Source organism: Pectinophora gossypiella, chromosome 27, assembly GCF_024362695.1.
Source record: "Pectinophora gossypiella chromosome 27, ilPecGoss1.1, whole genome shotgun sequence".
Taxonomy (NCBI): domain Eukaryota; kingdom Metazoa; phylum Arthropoda; class Insecta; order Lepidoptera; family Gelechiidae; genus Pectinophora; species Pectinophora gossypiella.
The window spans coordinates 1,546,294-1,561,553 of NC_065430.1; the positions used below are offsets into that span (position 1 = coordinate 1,546,294).

Sequence of the window (15,260 nt, forward strand, 5' to 3'; positions counted from 1 at the left end):
ACTGTAAAACCGTCAATAAGCTGCCGTTGACTTGCATTATAAAATTGAACGACTTCGTTTAAGTGTTCACCGGCCGCGACAAAGTTTTTACCGTTATCCGAATACATGGTATGTGGAAGACCACGCCTAGCCGTAAACCGATCGAATGAAGCTAGGAAGCATTCAGTAGTCAACGCCGAAAGGACCTCAAGGTGAACCGCACGAGTCGAATAACAAACAAATAGACATAAGTAAGACTTTGAGATTCTAGCATTGCGTCTATTTGTTTCTTTTGTATAAAATGGACCTCCAATATCGACACCGACCGTGTGAAACGGGTAAACGTCCTGTAAGCGGCACTTAGGCAAAGAGCCCATTTTAGGTTGATTTACAGTGGGCCTATTTCTGAAACATGTAACGCATTTGGAAAGGCGAGACCGTATAACACAGCGAGCGGCTATAATCCAATATTTTTGAACTAATATGTTTTGTAAAGTCCTAGGTCCGACATGTAAATAAACTTTATGATAATAATCAATTAAAATGTTCGTAAAATGACATTTTTTCGGTAAAATTAAAGGGTGACGTTGAGTAAATGGTAAGTTTGCGTGTGAAAGCCTACCCCCCACCATGAGAAGACCACGGCTATCAATGAACGGGTCGAGTTTACGTAGGCTTTGAGAGCATCGATTACCTCGTTTTAATGACTCAATGTCATCACCAAAATGTTCGGATTGAACTATTTGAATAAGTTTATCGTGAGCTTTATTTAACTCTGCGGTGAGCAATGCGCCCCTGATTCTATCAGGCCGAGAAACCCTGGAATTGTGTAAGAATCTGAAACACCAGGCGACTATGCGCTGCAGTTTGTTAAAATTCGAATATTTATTTATTATATTATCAAAGTTATTTTTTAGAGAGACACCTTCAGTGAGTAATGACGTACTTTCCTTTACAGGTTTTAGTTCCAGGGGTTCTCCTTTGAACTCAGTTAGAGACCTCACTGGCCACATATGTTGTGGATCGTACAACCACTGTGGGCCGCGGAACCACTGATCAGCGATGTGCAGCAACTGGGCCGGCGTGGCGCCGCGCGAACATACATCGGCAGGATTGTCAGTGCCGTTGACGTGATACCATTGAACACCGGCTGAACATTCAGTAATCTTAGCCACACGATTCGCAACAAAAGTTTTTAATTTGAATGCAGGTGTATTGATCCACGTCAACGCCACTGAGCTGTCGGTGAAAGCCAGTACTTCGCTGATCAGTACTTCCTTGGCTAATATCGATACGACATATTGTAGGGTTTTCGATAACAAATGAGCGGCCATTAATTCAAGACGCGGAATCGATACTGTTTTTAAGGGCGCAACCTTAGATTTTGATAACAGTAGGCTAACCTTGACATTGCCATGCCCGTCCTGACTGCGAATATACACGACGGCAGCGAAACCATTCGTCGACGCGTCACAAAAACCCACAATTTGAGCTGTAATGTGATTTTTCACAAAAACATGTCGGTCATGTTTTAGTTTCGATAATAAAGGTATTTGAAATGAAAACAAACGCCATTCATTGAGAAGCGCATTAGGCAGCGCGTCATCCCAACCTAAATTGGCGCACCATAACTTTTGCATAAAAGTTTTAGCGAGAAAAGTACAAGGCGCAACGAACCCCAAAGGGTCAAATAACTTAGCTATTTCCGACAACACGGAGCGCTTCGTCACGTTACTTTCCATCTGTGTGGTACGGAAGGAGAAAGCGTCTTCTTCAGGTAGCCAGTGCAGGCCGAGAATCTTGATAGCCATAGTTTTGCCGTCATCGAACTGAACAGGTGGTTCGAGTTGATCACTAGGCAATTTATTTAAAACTTGAGCACTATTACTCGACCACTTGCGCAATTCGAAACCGCCAAGCTTTAGCAATTCTACCAACTGATGTTGAAGTGTCAGCGCGTCGTCTACACTATCCACTGACCAAAGCAAGTCATCAACGTAAAAACCTTCACGCAGAGCACGGGCGGCATCAGGGAAACGATCGCCTTCATCCGCGGCTAACTGCTGTAACGTGCGAATGACTAAAAACGGGCTGCTGACTACCCCGTAAGTGACTGTGCACAACTCGTACATCTTTATAGGCTCGTTGGGCGAATCTCGCCACAATATGTGTTGAAATTGACGTTGTGATTTGTCAATTAATATATTACGATACATTTTTGATATGTCACCGCATAAACAAACGTTACGTAAACGGAAACGTATTAATAATTCCACAAGATCAGCTTGCAGTTTGGGCCCCGTATATAAAACGGAATTTAAAGATTGATTATTTGTAGTTTGACACGAAGCATCGAAAACTACGCGAAGTTTTGTCGTACTACTATCAGGCTTATGAACGCAGTGGTGGGGAATGACGTACGCCGATTCCACTTCCGATACGTCACCGACACAGATCATATGACCGAGCGACGCGTAGTCGTCCATGAACGTTTTATATTCGCCCCTTAGATCGGGTAAACGAGATAATTTGCGTTCCAAATTTTGATATCGTTTTAATGCAATTTGTTTAGAATCGCCCAGTTTCGCGTCAGGTTTGAATGGGTAGCTCACAATGTATCGACCGGTATTATCACGCTTATGGTCACTGACAAACATCTGTTCAGCGATGACGTCATCTGGATTTTTAGGTACGTCACAGGATAAACTTTCGGTTTCCCAGAAAGATTTAATTAAATCGTCCACCTTAACTGTGCTACTAGTGAACATACAAGTCGACACACCGCCAGCACCGGTATTCACTGACAGCTGGCCTGTAATGACATACCCGAAAATGCTACTTAACGCGAGCGGTATCCCTTGACGTGACGGATGATACTTGCCACCATCATAAATGAATGGAAACACGTCACTGGCAAGCAACATGTCAATGCGACTCGAGCGATAGAAAGTAGGGTCAGCCAACACCAAATGTTTATATTCGTTGACTAAATCCTGTGACAAAGTGACAGATGGCATATCGCCAGATATTTTCGGAATGATCACAGCTTTTATATTAAAAACAGGGTCATTAGACATGGTCGGCTTTAAAGTGCAGGACACCATACCGTGATCGCGAACTACTGTTCCGCCTAGGCCCGACAATTGAGTGTTACACTTTTGACGTGGAAGCCCTAATCGCTGTGCACAATCATTTGTGATAAAACTGGTTTGAGAACCACTGTCGATCACTACGCGCACGGGTTGATATTTGCCTGAAACATCCGTAACGTGTACAACCGCAGTACCCAGCATAACTGTCGACCCAGACGAGCATGACGATGCCAAGGAGACCCGATTCTGTTGATCGTTATTAAAGTCGTTATCACAACTGTCATCAGAGCCCGTGCTTATCAAAGTTACATTGGAATCTAAATGCAACGTGTGATGATGTTTGTTTTTGCACACCGTACATGTTATCTTCGATGGGCACTCATTAGATGTGTGACCTTGACGCAAACAATTTTCGCATAAACGCAAATCTTTTATTTTTACAATTCGCTGCTTAGGAGACAGCGCAATGTATTCGTAACATTTATAAATCGAATGAAATGGCTTATTGCAATACAAACATGCCTTCTTAGAATTATCAGGGCCCGCATTGCTCGCCAAACAGGTTTTTGAATTGACATTTTTTGTAATAGGTTTACTATTATTATTAGTTTTGTTTTGAACCGCATTTAGAATGGGTTTATTTGAAACGGGCTTTGAAACAGGAGGATTAGACATTTCCAACATACGCGCCTGATTCGATACAAATTCGCTTAATGTTTTAAAAATAGGTATTTCTTTTATACCGATTTTTTGTTCAAATTCTCGTCTAGAAACCGGGTCCAGGTTACGTAAACCGATATAACAAAGAATAAATCCCGCTAAATCATCGATTTTTAATAATTCTAACGCTTGAACGCATTCTTGAAATGTCTCTAAAAAGGAATTCAATCCGCTAACAGATTCGTTCGGCAAAGGTTTGAACGCGAACAATTTATCCAAATAGCGGGTAGCTATAGCACGCTTATTTTCATACCTGTCCGACAGAGATGACCAGACAATATTATAATTGTCACTCGATACAGGCAAACTTTTCACTATTTGAAGTGCTGGCCCGGTTACTACGGAAAGTAAATAATGGAACTTCTCGACATTACCTATCGAATTATTTGTATGAATCAAACTCATAAATGTATCGCGAAATGTAATCCAATTCTCTAAACTTCCGTCAAAATGAACAAGTTCAATTTTAGGTAAGCGAGGCTGAGAGCCGCCGCTTCGCTCATATTTGAATTCACCGCCACTTTTTGACGTATTCGAAACAGTTTCGTATTGATGAAAAATACGTTTAACTTCGTAATACAAGTCATCGAAAGCCTTTATTTCCTGGTCGTTAATTATATACGCCGGGTTACGCTTTAGTTCCAGCGCAGAAATATCATCAACAATTCGTTCGAATGATTCGCGAGAAGATTCGAGTTCACTGACCCGCACCAACAATTTGTTAACTAACGTGGAATCACTTTCGACAATTTTAGATAAATCGTACATCTGTTGAACACGCCTAAAATAACGTTCTTTTCTATTTATTAACGTATTTATTTTGATATCAAGATCGGTCAAAAATGGAGTTGTAGGTGTTTCTTTCGCCATTTTGAACTGAAGAAAAATGTACTAGAAACTTCGAGAACAACGCGTCCCTACAACTGCCTGTTTATGTAAAACCGAACAAAAAGTAATTTACACTGTAGAAATAGATTCTAAGTATTTGACTACGTATAAAAAATATATTAAATATGATATTACACTGTGACAAATAGAACTATTGAACAAATACTTGCACAATGAAATGTGATGTTGTAACTTTAATATTTTGAATAAAATAACATAAATTATATATGAAATAGTCTGTTAATACCTATTTTGATATACTGAATCCGTATCGAAGGACCATAAATGTTGCATCTCATGCACTTTTTTCTAAATTTACTTTTTAGTAGGGTGATTTAATTACACTGGCAACATCTATTCTGTCATTTTCGGGTGTCAATGAACTTTATAATCTGTCTGTCCAAGATTTTATTTTATAACTAGAGGGCGCTAGGTTTTAGAATATTATTTTTTGCGCGAATCTACGCAAAATGTTGCGCAATTTCGTACTTCTGATGACACATCTTGATACTTAGGATTTAGTCATGATTTCGTCATTTGTTACGATTTACAATGTAGGCCGGCACTATTCAAATTATTTTAGAGCCAAAAAAATAAGCCCACGACTATATCCCAATGGGGTAGTCAGAGGTCTATCCATCGCAAGATGAATTTAGTTATTTGAAGTACCCACATCTCACCGAGCTTTCTGTTAGACCAACGTGATAGGTGGTGACTTGAGCCAACTATGTTAGTGAAAACTGTACTTAAGATAAATTAATAACTCTTCGGTGCAAGTGTACCGGGGCCGGGGGAGTCTAACTAGAGGAAATCAAATCCAATCGTAATGTTGATAACCATTTTTATTTTCAAAACTTAATACTAAAACCTCAACATTATCAAGAAGTCGTATCGAAATCAAAATAAATTAAAATTACTATCGACTAGATGCCAACGCTGTACAAGGTGCTTGAAAAATTACGCTTTTTACGTTAACGAAATTAAATTATCACATAAATTATTTTTGGTCTACGACTGCGCAAAATTTTCCCCTTGTCGGCCATTTTGTTGTTACTCCAAACTTTAAAATGGCCGCTATGTTAACTGATTTTACAATAATATTAGAAGACAGCTTTTTGTATGAATACTTAAATATTTTTTATTCATAGCGTGTCTTTTTAAAAATATCATTTTAAAATCAGTTTCGAAAAGAAATAATTTTGAGGAATCGTAGATTTGATACATGCTCCTCTCTTGAGTTAGCAAAAATTGAAAACACTTTAGTGCTAGGGGGTTAAAAAGGCCACATTGACACAATTAATCTAAAAAGAAATATTGTAATTTGACATGCCAGTAAGTGTGCAATGTCGACAAAATGTCAAATAACATAATCTTCAATGTGGCCCTTTTGACCCCCATCATTCCGACAGGAACAGACTTAGCTTTATTATACTTTTACAGCTCTAAAACTAGCTTTATCTCTTTCTTGTCCTTATAGTAAGTGAAGGACGTCATTATAATTTAAAGCTGTTGGATTATAATAAAAATTAAGTCTGTTCTTACAGAAAATATTTCCAGAAAAAGTATACAGTATTAATATTATTACAATTGACAGAAAAAATGTAAGTACAAGATGTATTGTGAATTTTAAAAGTGCAGAAAAAGAAGTAATTTATATTTTTTTTGTCTTCTAGCACCAAAATAGACAAAAAATAATAATTCCTATCGAGAGGTTATTTAACAACATGTATCAACGACACCATTTTACTTATTTTAATTTTTATTTACAGGTTTTACTAAATACTTATTTAAGATTTGGCTTGAAAATCGCAACTCTTGTAAAATTAGCAGGGTTTCTGTTCATAAACTGGTCACACTGTTTTGGTATAGTGGTCCGTAACTGTCTTAAAAAATATTAATAAATATGTCGTTATAAACTAGAAGACGATAAGATTCTAAATTCTAAGAAAATCTCAGATTAAAATTCGAGCACATATAAGGGAATTTCTGAAGTACCTGCAATATGCCATTTTTTTGAACGATAATGTGAGCCGAATGGTTTACGAGGTCCACATTTCGTGGCCAACACTTTAGAAAAACAGGTACTTCCAAAAATTCACCCATTTTATATTTCCAAAATTTTAGAATCCTAAAGTCAAAGTTACATTAAAAACTAAATACTCGAAAACTGGCGGCAAAAGTTTGGTATAAATGAAATTAATGGTAATCACCTACAAAACGCTTATAAAGGGAATGATTAAAAATATATTTACAAATTGAAAAATTGTTAGAAAAAGGATATGTCGAGAAAGTCTAGTCAAAATGATATGCTTTCGAAAATGTTGCCACTCGAAATAAAGTTGAGCATTGAAGGAATGATTGTAGATTTTTACTCCAATAATTTTCTTTAAAGCTCTGGATAATATTATATTGTCGATCGATTCAAAAAATGTTCCAGCTGAAATCTTTCCGAGGCGATACGAAAAATTTAGCACTAGCAACACTGTGCGGTAGCGTTAAAAATCTACCGATTGTTTCCGCTAAAATTCCAATCGAAGTGTGGAAAAATTCCCGCCAAACATTTCACAACTCTCTTAAATGGTAACATTACAGTAGAAAAAAAAGTAAAAATTACGATATGGTTTTTAAATTATTAAATGCATTATTACTATCACCAATTTATCGCGACGGACGTGTTTGCTGGCTAGTTATGTCCTAGGAACCCTAAGTTAACACCTAGCATATCTACTCGACCTATATACAAGTGTTTTTAGCGTAGCCTCTTAGCTAATAAGGCTAGTCGCCCTGTAGCTAACTTCTAACTAGCTAGAATATTATTTGCAATGGTAACACCAAAGTCTATCTTGAGGCAGAAATTTGACATTTGAAAGACTGACGAACTTCACATCACTTCACCATGGCGCGAAGTTTAATTTGACAATGTTGACAGTCATGGTAATCGAACGAGTCAATATCTCGTGTCTCTTTCTGTCTATCAAAATAGACGTTGAATACCTTAGCTTTCAGGATATTACCCCCTCTACTGTTAGCCCTTATTAACTGTAAGATTCATCAATAGATTTCTGTCATAACGCTACAATTTTACAATGTATCTGTCCCTAATACTTCTACAGTAGTTTGGTTTAGAATAATCAGCTTAAAAAGCCATCTATACTCCCTTCCAGTTACGTTTTCTTCGCAAAATTGTAAAATTAGTCAAGTAATATTTTGTATAAACATAGTCATTGTTAGGTTATGTATTTTTTAAATATTTCACTTAATAAAAACGCGCGCGGATTTTGGGCGCCTTTTTGGAATAATTTTATGTCTTCGAAATCCCGATTTTTACATAGAAACTTAAAAATATAAGTATATATTATTAAATGTATACTAATTTTCATATATTATTATGCTTTGCCGTTTATTTAATAATGTCATAACGTTTATTTCTTAGCCCGATAATTGCGTTTAAATACTATTCTAAAAATTGTCGATATAACTTATATTTTCAACCAGTGAAACTTTTAGTTAGCAACACTTAATGGCGTTAGAATTTTCTCCATACAGCCAATCGCAATTGTGTTGTCGTGTAAATTACTTTTCCCCATTTCAGGGGTAAAATTACGTCGAAAATACTGTTTTAGCCCAAACCCAAATGCATAAGGTTTTAAATAAATTATGCATACCCCATAAATTATATACACATTTTTGGATTCTAACATAGCTATATACCTAAATGTCAATTAAATGTCAAAGTCACGTCCAGTTTTTGGCATAAATAGTATAGAAACCTATAGACAGCTATTCGTCTCTTTCGCTCATCAATAACACAGTACCTACATCCCGCTCCCTTACGTACTTCAAACAGTTCACAGATTAAATAATTGCAAAAATAGAGATATGGCTCTGAAATTATAGTCAATTACTAATAAACGGAAAAAACTGTTTTTATCAATTTTAACATGACGTGTCCTTTCTGACGAACCGAACTTCATTATAGTTGAATTTGACAGTTCTACAACTAAGCGTAAGCCATCCGGCACTATATCTAGAGCTGTCAATCTAAATTCTATCGGTACTGTCATTTTGACAGATTGACTTTTTAAACTGTTATATTACGCGACAAAATTCCAGAGCCAAACCCACATCGGAACCTAACCTCATCAAGACTTATACGTTCGAATTACGTCTTTAATTTGCGCCCTACACAATGGGCACTGCCCGCCGCCTTTCCCCCTCCACTGCTGCACAGCACACCTATAGCACATACACATATGCCCACACATATATAACACGCTATCTATAGGATTCTCGTAGCATATAGTGCACTCTGTCCCCGTGAGGTTCCCCTCACCGATTACAGAGTAAATAGGCTGGTGACCATGTTGGCTGGTTGACGGCATGTTTTCAACTCTATTCGGGACGTGTCTAGGTCTTTCTACGCGTACAGCTTCGCCGTTAGGACAGGATTGTTCGTTGACGTTGTTTTGGCTGGTGGTGCATTCTGTTCGGCGATAAGGTTGCACCTGTGGGGCTTGCTGTACCGGGGCGGGTTGTAAACCAGCGAGGCAGAGCTGTGACGATGTCTGGATTGGCTGCAAGAGAAGAGAGAATAGATTAGATTAGGGGAGGAGAACACGAAATAAATAATACTTTAAAAATTGTGAGATATACTTGGATAATTTTCCCCATTTTTTTACTGGGAAATTAGAATCTACTTAGAGTCTACTTTTTATTTACAATACTTTTTATTTATTTTGTGCTAACAACAGATATCGTAAATCCAAAATTGATTTCCGACGCGGAAAGAAACCTATCAATAATATACGGCAATGTGACACACTAAGGCTTAAAAGCCTAGATTCTAGAGCAGCAAAAAACTTTAAAAAAAAAGTCAAACCAAAGACACTCACCTCAATATAATGCGCGCTGGCCAGCGTCAAAGCCTGTTGATTATTCTGGTTGTTATTCTGCGGCGGTAGACTGACAACCAGCACCGTGCCACCAGCTCCCGTCGCTATGGGCTGAGCAGACCCTGTGATCACCCTCAATTGCTGAGGGGGCGTCTGCGCTGGCACTTGTGACGTCAGCATCCTCACTTTCTGAGTAGCTCCATAAATGTCCACAAACGCCCACAACCTTAAAGTATGGTCCACGTGCATAACCGTTACTGGCGGTGAGCCATTCCGACTGACGCGGACCTCGCCATCTAAAGTCAATGTTACTGCCAGCTCATCGCCTCTTCTTAACCCGTTAGCGGCGTCCCGACGCACAACCCAATACTCTGGTCTATCCAGCAGTTGTTCCGCATCATCTGGCAAATCGCATGTGCGTAAAGTTGCCGGATCACAGCTGGTCAGGCCGATGGCAAGACTGCCTGCATAAGCGGTTTCTGTAGACAAGATTTGGACTACAATAGTCTGTCCTGGGCGCATTGGGCGCGCTGTAAACACGTATCCTTGGCAGAATTCGGCTTCTATCCTCGCCGCTACGCCTCTGTCGTTGACGAAATGAACGTTCCGTCCTTTAGTTCTATGCAAGGAGAGTGGCACCAAAGGGTTTTGATATCTCGGCGCTGGTAAAGCTTCCTCAACGGATAGGGAGCGCATCGATGAGATGATCCTGTCTTCTTCAATGTTGGGGTTGGACCTCCTCTGATTTGGGGCTCTTGGGTCCGCGAACTGTACAGCAGTGCAATTTCCGTACACATCAACCAGCGCCCATAGAGGGTTTCGTGTGTCAACTCCTGAGAAAAACAGTCCCTTGTCTTCTCCATTGACAGCGAAATGGACATCACCAGCAGAGTTAACATAATAATGCAACATATTATCCTTCTCGCAGAATCTCTCGCCAAGAGCCTTGGCCCAGTTGCCAGGCTTGTTGGTCAGGTCTGGGCAGGCGTATTTGGGCAGGCTGTGGGCTAAGGTGGCCGGATCGTGGGTGGTAAATCCAAACCTGATGACGCCGCTCCAACTGTTCGATATCTCCACGAAGCGAATGCAGACCTGAAATTGGAGAAAAGGTTGGTTAAAACAATGAGTACTAAGAACTTTAACTAAAGCCGTGGTAACCCAGTAGGAAGTACTTACACCTCGTACCAGCACATACAGGTAGCCATACAAGTAGGTATGAGATATAACGAAAACTTTCAGGGATATCAAATGGAATTTTCCGTCACAATAGTATGGAACGGAAAATAATTAAAAAAAAAAATATTTCATGAATTTTCCGACAGGTAAATTCACTTGATATCAACTCAGAATCATGGTCTGAATCATCGCTCAAAGTTTTCATTACGATATCACTAACACCATGTATAGACTGACCTTTTCATTGACTCTGACGGGGCGTGCGCTGAAGGCAACTCCCTTGCAGAAGGACTCGACGCGTCTGGCGGTGAAGCCGTCCCGGGATACCCGGACATTCTCCCCGTGCACCGAGTGGAAGCTCAGCGGTGGCAAGTTGTTTGGCGTGCCACCCGTGCAGGACGTTCGGGGGGCTGCAAAGACAGAAAAGGGGGGGTTAGACCACTTAGACCATACAATAAAGAATACTGGTACTGATTCCAGTACATCATCATCATCAATTTAAGAGCCACGCTCTTGTCGGTGCAGCATTTTCCATGCTACTTTTTTAGGGAAAAATAGGGCAGTGGTTTCCCTCTTGATTCCAGTACACACCATCTAATTTTATTTAACTTCATTACATCATCAGCCCATTAACGTCCCCACTGCTGGGGCACGGGCCTTCCCTATGGATGGATAGGGAGATCGGGCCTTAAACCATCACGCGGGCCCAGTGCGGATTGATGGTTATTAAAAACTGCTAATGCAGCCGGGACCAACGGCTTAACGTGCCTTCCGAAGCACGAAGATGAAAACTTTTTTTTTGTGGTCACCCATCCTATGACCGGCCTTTGCGAAAGTTGCTTAACTTCAACAATCGCAGACCGAGCGCGTTTACCGCTGCGCCACCGAGCTCCTCAAAACTTATATAATTACGAAAACCGCACAACATAAGTTCCCTTTAAGATGACATTCATGCCAGCTCACCCTCTAATGGGCAAGCTGCGTGCACATCTGCCCGACAGGTGTTCGTAGAAGCGAGGGGAGATAATAACATGAACAGACATCTTGTTGTAAGTACTTAGAAAAGTATTTATTTTGTTAAACAGAGACATCTATCGTGTGGGTTGTGAGGTGAATTACCGACGTCATCAACCTTGGCGTCAGAGTTACTATTGAGCCGCCAAAGGCCCCTGGCATGGCTCATGTAACGAAGCACGGAACATCTTTCTTTTTTGACAGAGACTAGTAAATAAATCATAGGATGGGTGACCATAAAATAAAAGTCTTCATCTCGAGCTCCTCCGTGCTTCGGAAGGCACGTTAAGCCGTTGGTCCCGGCTGCATTAGCAGTTGTTAATAACCATCTATCCGCACTGGGCCCGCGTGATGGTTTAAGGCCCGATCTCCCTATCCATCCATAGGGAAGGCCCGTGCCCCAGCAGTGGGGACGTTAATGGGCTGGTGATGATGATGAGTAAATAAATATTAACTCACGACCATATTCCCAAATGGTACATCCATCGCAATTACGTTTTTCTTGATTAAAATTCTTAAAAAAGTTAAATAGAAAAAAGAAAATGTATTTCGTTAGATTTAGATCTGTCTTTATTTAGTGATCAGAATTTCATAATTTATCTTGAAGCTAGTACACGATCCAATTCCGTATACTCAGATCCTGACATAACGTTAGTGTGTATAAAAAAAAATCGCAATAGAACAGAAATCAGAATCATTCAACGTAATTCTCATGGATAAACTTGTTGAAGATCGATGTAACATTTTTGAATTTACGTCATTTAGCAAAGTGTTATGGCTGAGGAGAAGAAATGACAAGAAACTGCAACAGCAACACATCTTTTAAATCAATGTAGGTATACATTACAAGTTATTTAATAACTAGAGGAACACGTTTAATAACAGACATTTTTATCATTTAGGTAATCATTAATCTTATAATTAGCAACACCCAAGTAGTCCCGCCAGAAATAAAAATAATAATAACTATTATTTTACAAGGGCAACACTACACCGCGCGCCAACCCCTATTGCATAACCGTGGGGTGGTGAACCCTATTGTGTGAACACGTGCTATTTCCTATGACACAATTGAATGGGAGTCGGAAGTAGTTATATGAGATTTGTCAGTTAGATCGCTTAGGTTTATCTTAGGTTTTATTTGGTTTTGCCTTTTGCAAACATTATCATGATTATGGCACTTGCAACAGTGTCGAAATATCGGGAGTCTCATATCCGTGCTTTAAACGCGGTAAGAACCCGTCATTATGTGTTTTAATTATTATGAATCGGTATATCGTCGAAGTCACTTTGTGAGACTGTCCTTTGTTTAGTAAGGACTTTGCAGGCTTGAATCACCTGATTGTCCGAAAAAGTAAGATGAATCCGTGCTTCGGAGGGGAAAAACGCCTCCACCAACCCGCAGTGGAGCAGCGTGGTGGAAGCTCCATATCAATCAAAAAACTTATCGAAACTTTAATTAAGTATATGTATAAATAATCTCATTTAATCTCGAACATCAGTTTTTTCTAAACTTCCGATTTCAAAAATTGGATTTCTCCCCCGAATCTACGTCTCCTTCCGGCGGAAGTCGCCCTCTAAAATCCAAGATGGCGGACACCCTCTTTATTTTTTCATCTGAAACGTACCACCTGGCTCTGCTCTGTTAATATTTGACGAGATAAGATTTAGGTGCTTTTGTACGAACGTTAGTTAGTTAGGTGTTTATCTATGCGCTTTTATTCATATTCAAAATACTGTAGATATACAAAATACCGTCTATACAAGCGTCCCACTGCTGGGCACTGAGGAGTTAAAATGGCCACATCGAAGCAAGTTATCTAAGAAAGCAATATTGCAATTTGACATTTGTTTGCATTGCGCACTTACTTTTATATGCGCAAATGTCAAATTGCAATATTGCTTTCTTAGATGAATTGCTTCTATGTGGCCATTTTAAGACAGTAGTTAAACAGAAACTTTGCAAAAAAAGGTTAGTGATTATTTAGAAGATATGAATGCATGAGAGTAACTGTCTGAGAACTGATATTAGGCAGTTAAATTACTCAATTGCATAAAAATATCTTGTTTATTTTTTTTTTAAAAGGAACGTCTGTTTGCCGATGTTTTTCTTGCGGCTTCTTTTCCCCGGCTATACAGGTTGTGAGAAGCTGCAGTAGTTTTGGGCGGATGAGACGTTCGTTATTGAAAAATTTACGATTCAAAGTGTAACTATTTACCTTTTGAATAAAGATATTATTGAATTTGAATTTGATGACCATTATAGATGGCGATACGGCTCACCACTAATCACGTTGGTCTAATAGACAGCTCGCCGAGTCGTGGGCACTTAGTTCATCTTGCGATGGATGTACCTCTGACTACCCCAATTGGGAGTCGTGAGTTACTGTTATGTTGTGAAAATAATCCAAATAAACAACGGATGCATTTCCACCGCGTTCCATAAACAAATTCTCAACGCCGATTGGTTAAGAGCTAACCAATCAGAGAACAGGACACACGCTTCAGTGCCCAAGCGCATCTGATGTTCCTTTTTCGAAAATCTAACGCTTAGGGTGCTCAGTGGTATATGAAGTGCTTGAACCGTATCTCCATTAGATTTAAATGGTATTTTTTAGTATCCTGCAATTATTTTGTAGAAAAACGTTTTGATTTCAACGGTAGGATGACCCTTTTAATTGCGATGGTTCGTGTGCGGTCGTATGACACGCGCCAGGTCTGAAAGGATTATAACATTGACTTTAAATTAAGGTAGGATGTTTTAATACCATAATGGTGGTGATTCCTGTAAACACCATCTAATTGTATTTTATGTTGTACGTGTCATTTTCTTATCCGCTGAAAAGGAAAGGGGCGGATAATCGACGGGCATAAAATTTATGGAACACACGTCAATTTTAGGCAGAAATTTTAAAAGCCCTCCCAAATTTATATATTGGCCAATAACCCGACAGAATTAAGTTGACAGCACATATGAAACGGGTTGCATAACAGCGAGATGCCTATATAATTCGCCAATCAATCTCCAGTTGTCAATCTCCCGTCCCTTTCCTTTTTGGTGGATAAGAAAATTACGGGTATAATTTAAAATAAAATAAGGAGGTGTCTGCAGGAATCGGGGCCAATGAAGGATGCGTTTATGAAGATTTTGAGGAGAGCCGAAAAATAAAAAATGGTATATCTGAAGTGGAATTCCATGGCTTCTCTATAACACACTGGGAAATATTACACGTGATCTGATGAATGTTTTTAGGTATACGTCTATAATGGCCGAGCTAGCTAGTGAAAACACTTGAGATAAATTAATAATTCCTGGTGCAAGTCCGATACTGGGAATCGAACCGGCGCTCCCCGTTTGAGAAGCAAGGAACACAGGAACACAGTGATGAAGCGGCTAATTTGAAGTCGTAAACTATTCATCATCATCACCAACAGCTATATACGTCCCACTGCTGGGCACAGGCCTCCCCTCAATCAACCGGAGGGGATATGGAGCATA

General features: G+C 39.5%; 1 protein-coding gene across 3 annotated transcripts in view; it reads right to left on the reverse strand.

Moving 5' to 3' along the window:
* Positions 1 to 5,503: 5,503 nt before the first annotated feature.
* Positions 5,504 to 15,260, reverse strand: part of LOC126378860 (protein neuralized) — a 56,227-nt gene continuing 46,470 nt past the window's right edge. For all 3 annotated transcript variants that reach the window (XM_050027335.1, XM_050027332.1, XM_050027334.1), the window contains exons 2-4: positions 10,985 to 11,157; positions 9,572 to 10,663; positions 5,504 to 9,253 (exon numbers count right to left, since the gene is read on the reverse strand). In XM_050027335.1, coding sequence (XP_049883292.1) covers positions 8,822 to 9,253; positions 9,572 to 10,663; positions 10,985 to 11,157 — 1,697 coding nt within the window. In that variant the 3' untranslated portion in view covers positions 5,504 to 8,821. The remainder of the gene's footprint in view (positions 9,254 to 9,571; positions 10,664 to 10,984; positions 11,158 to 15,260) is intronic.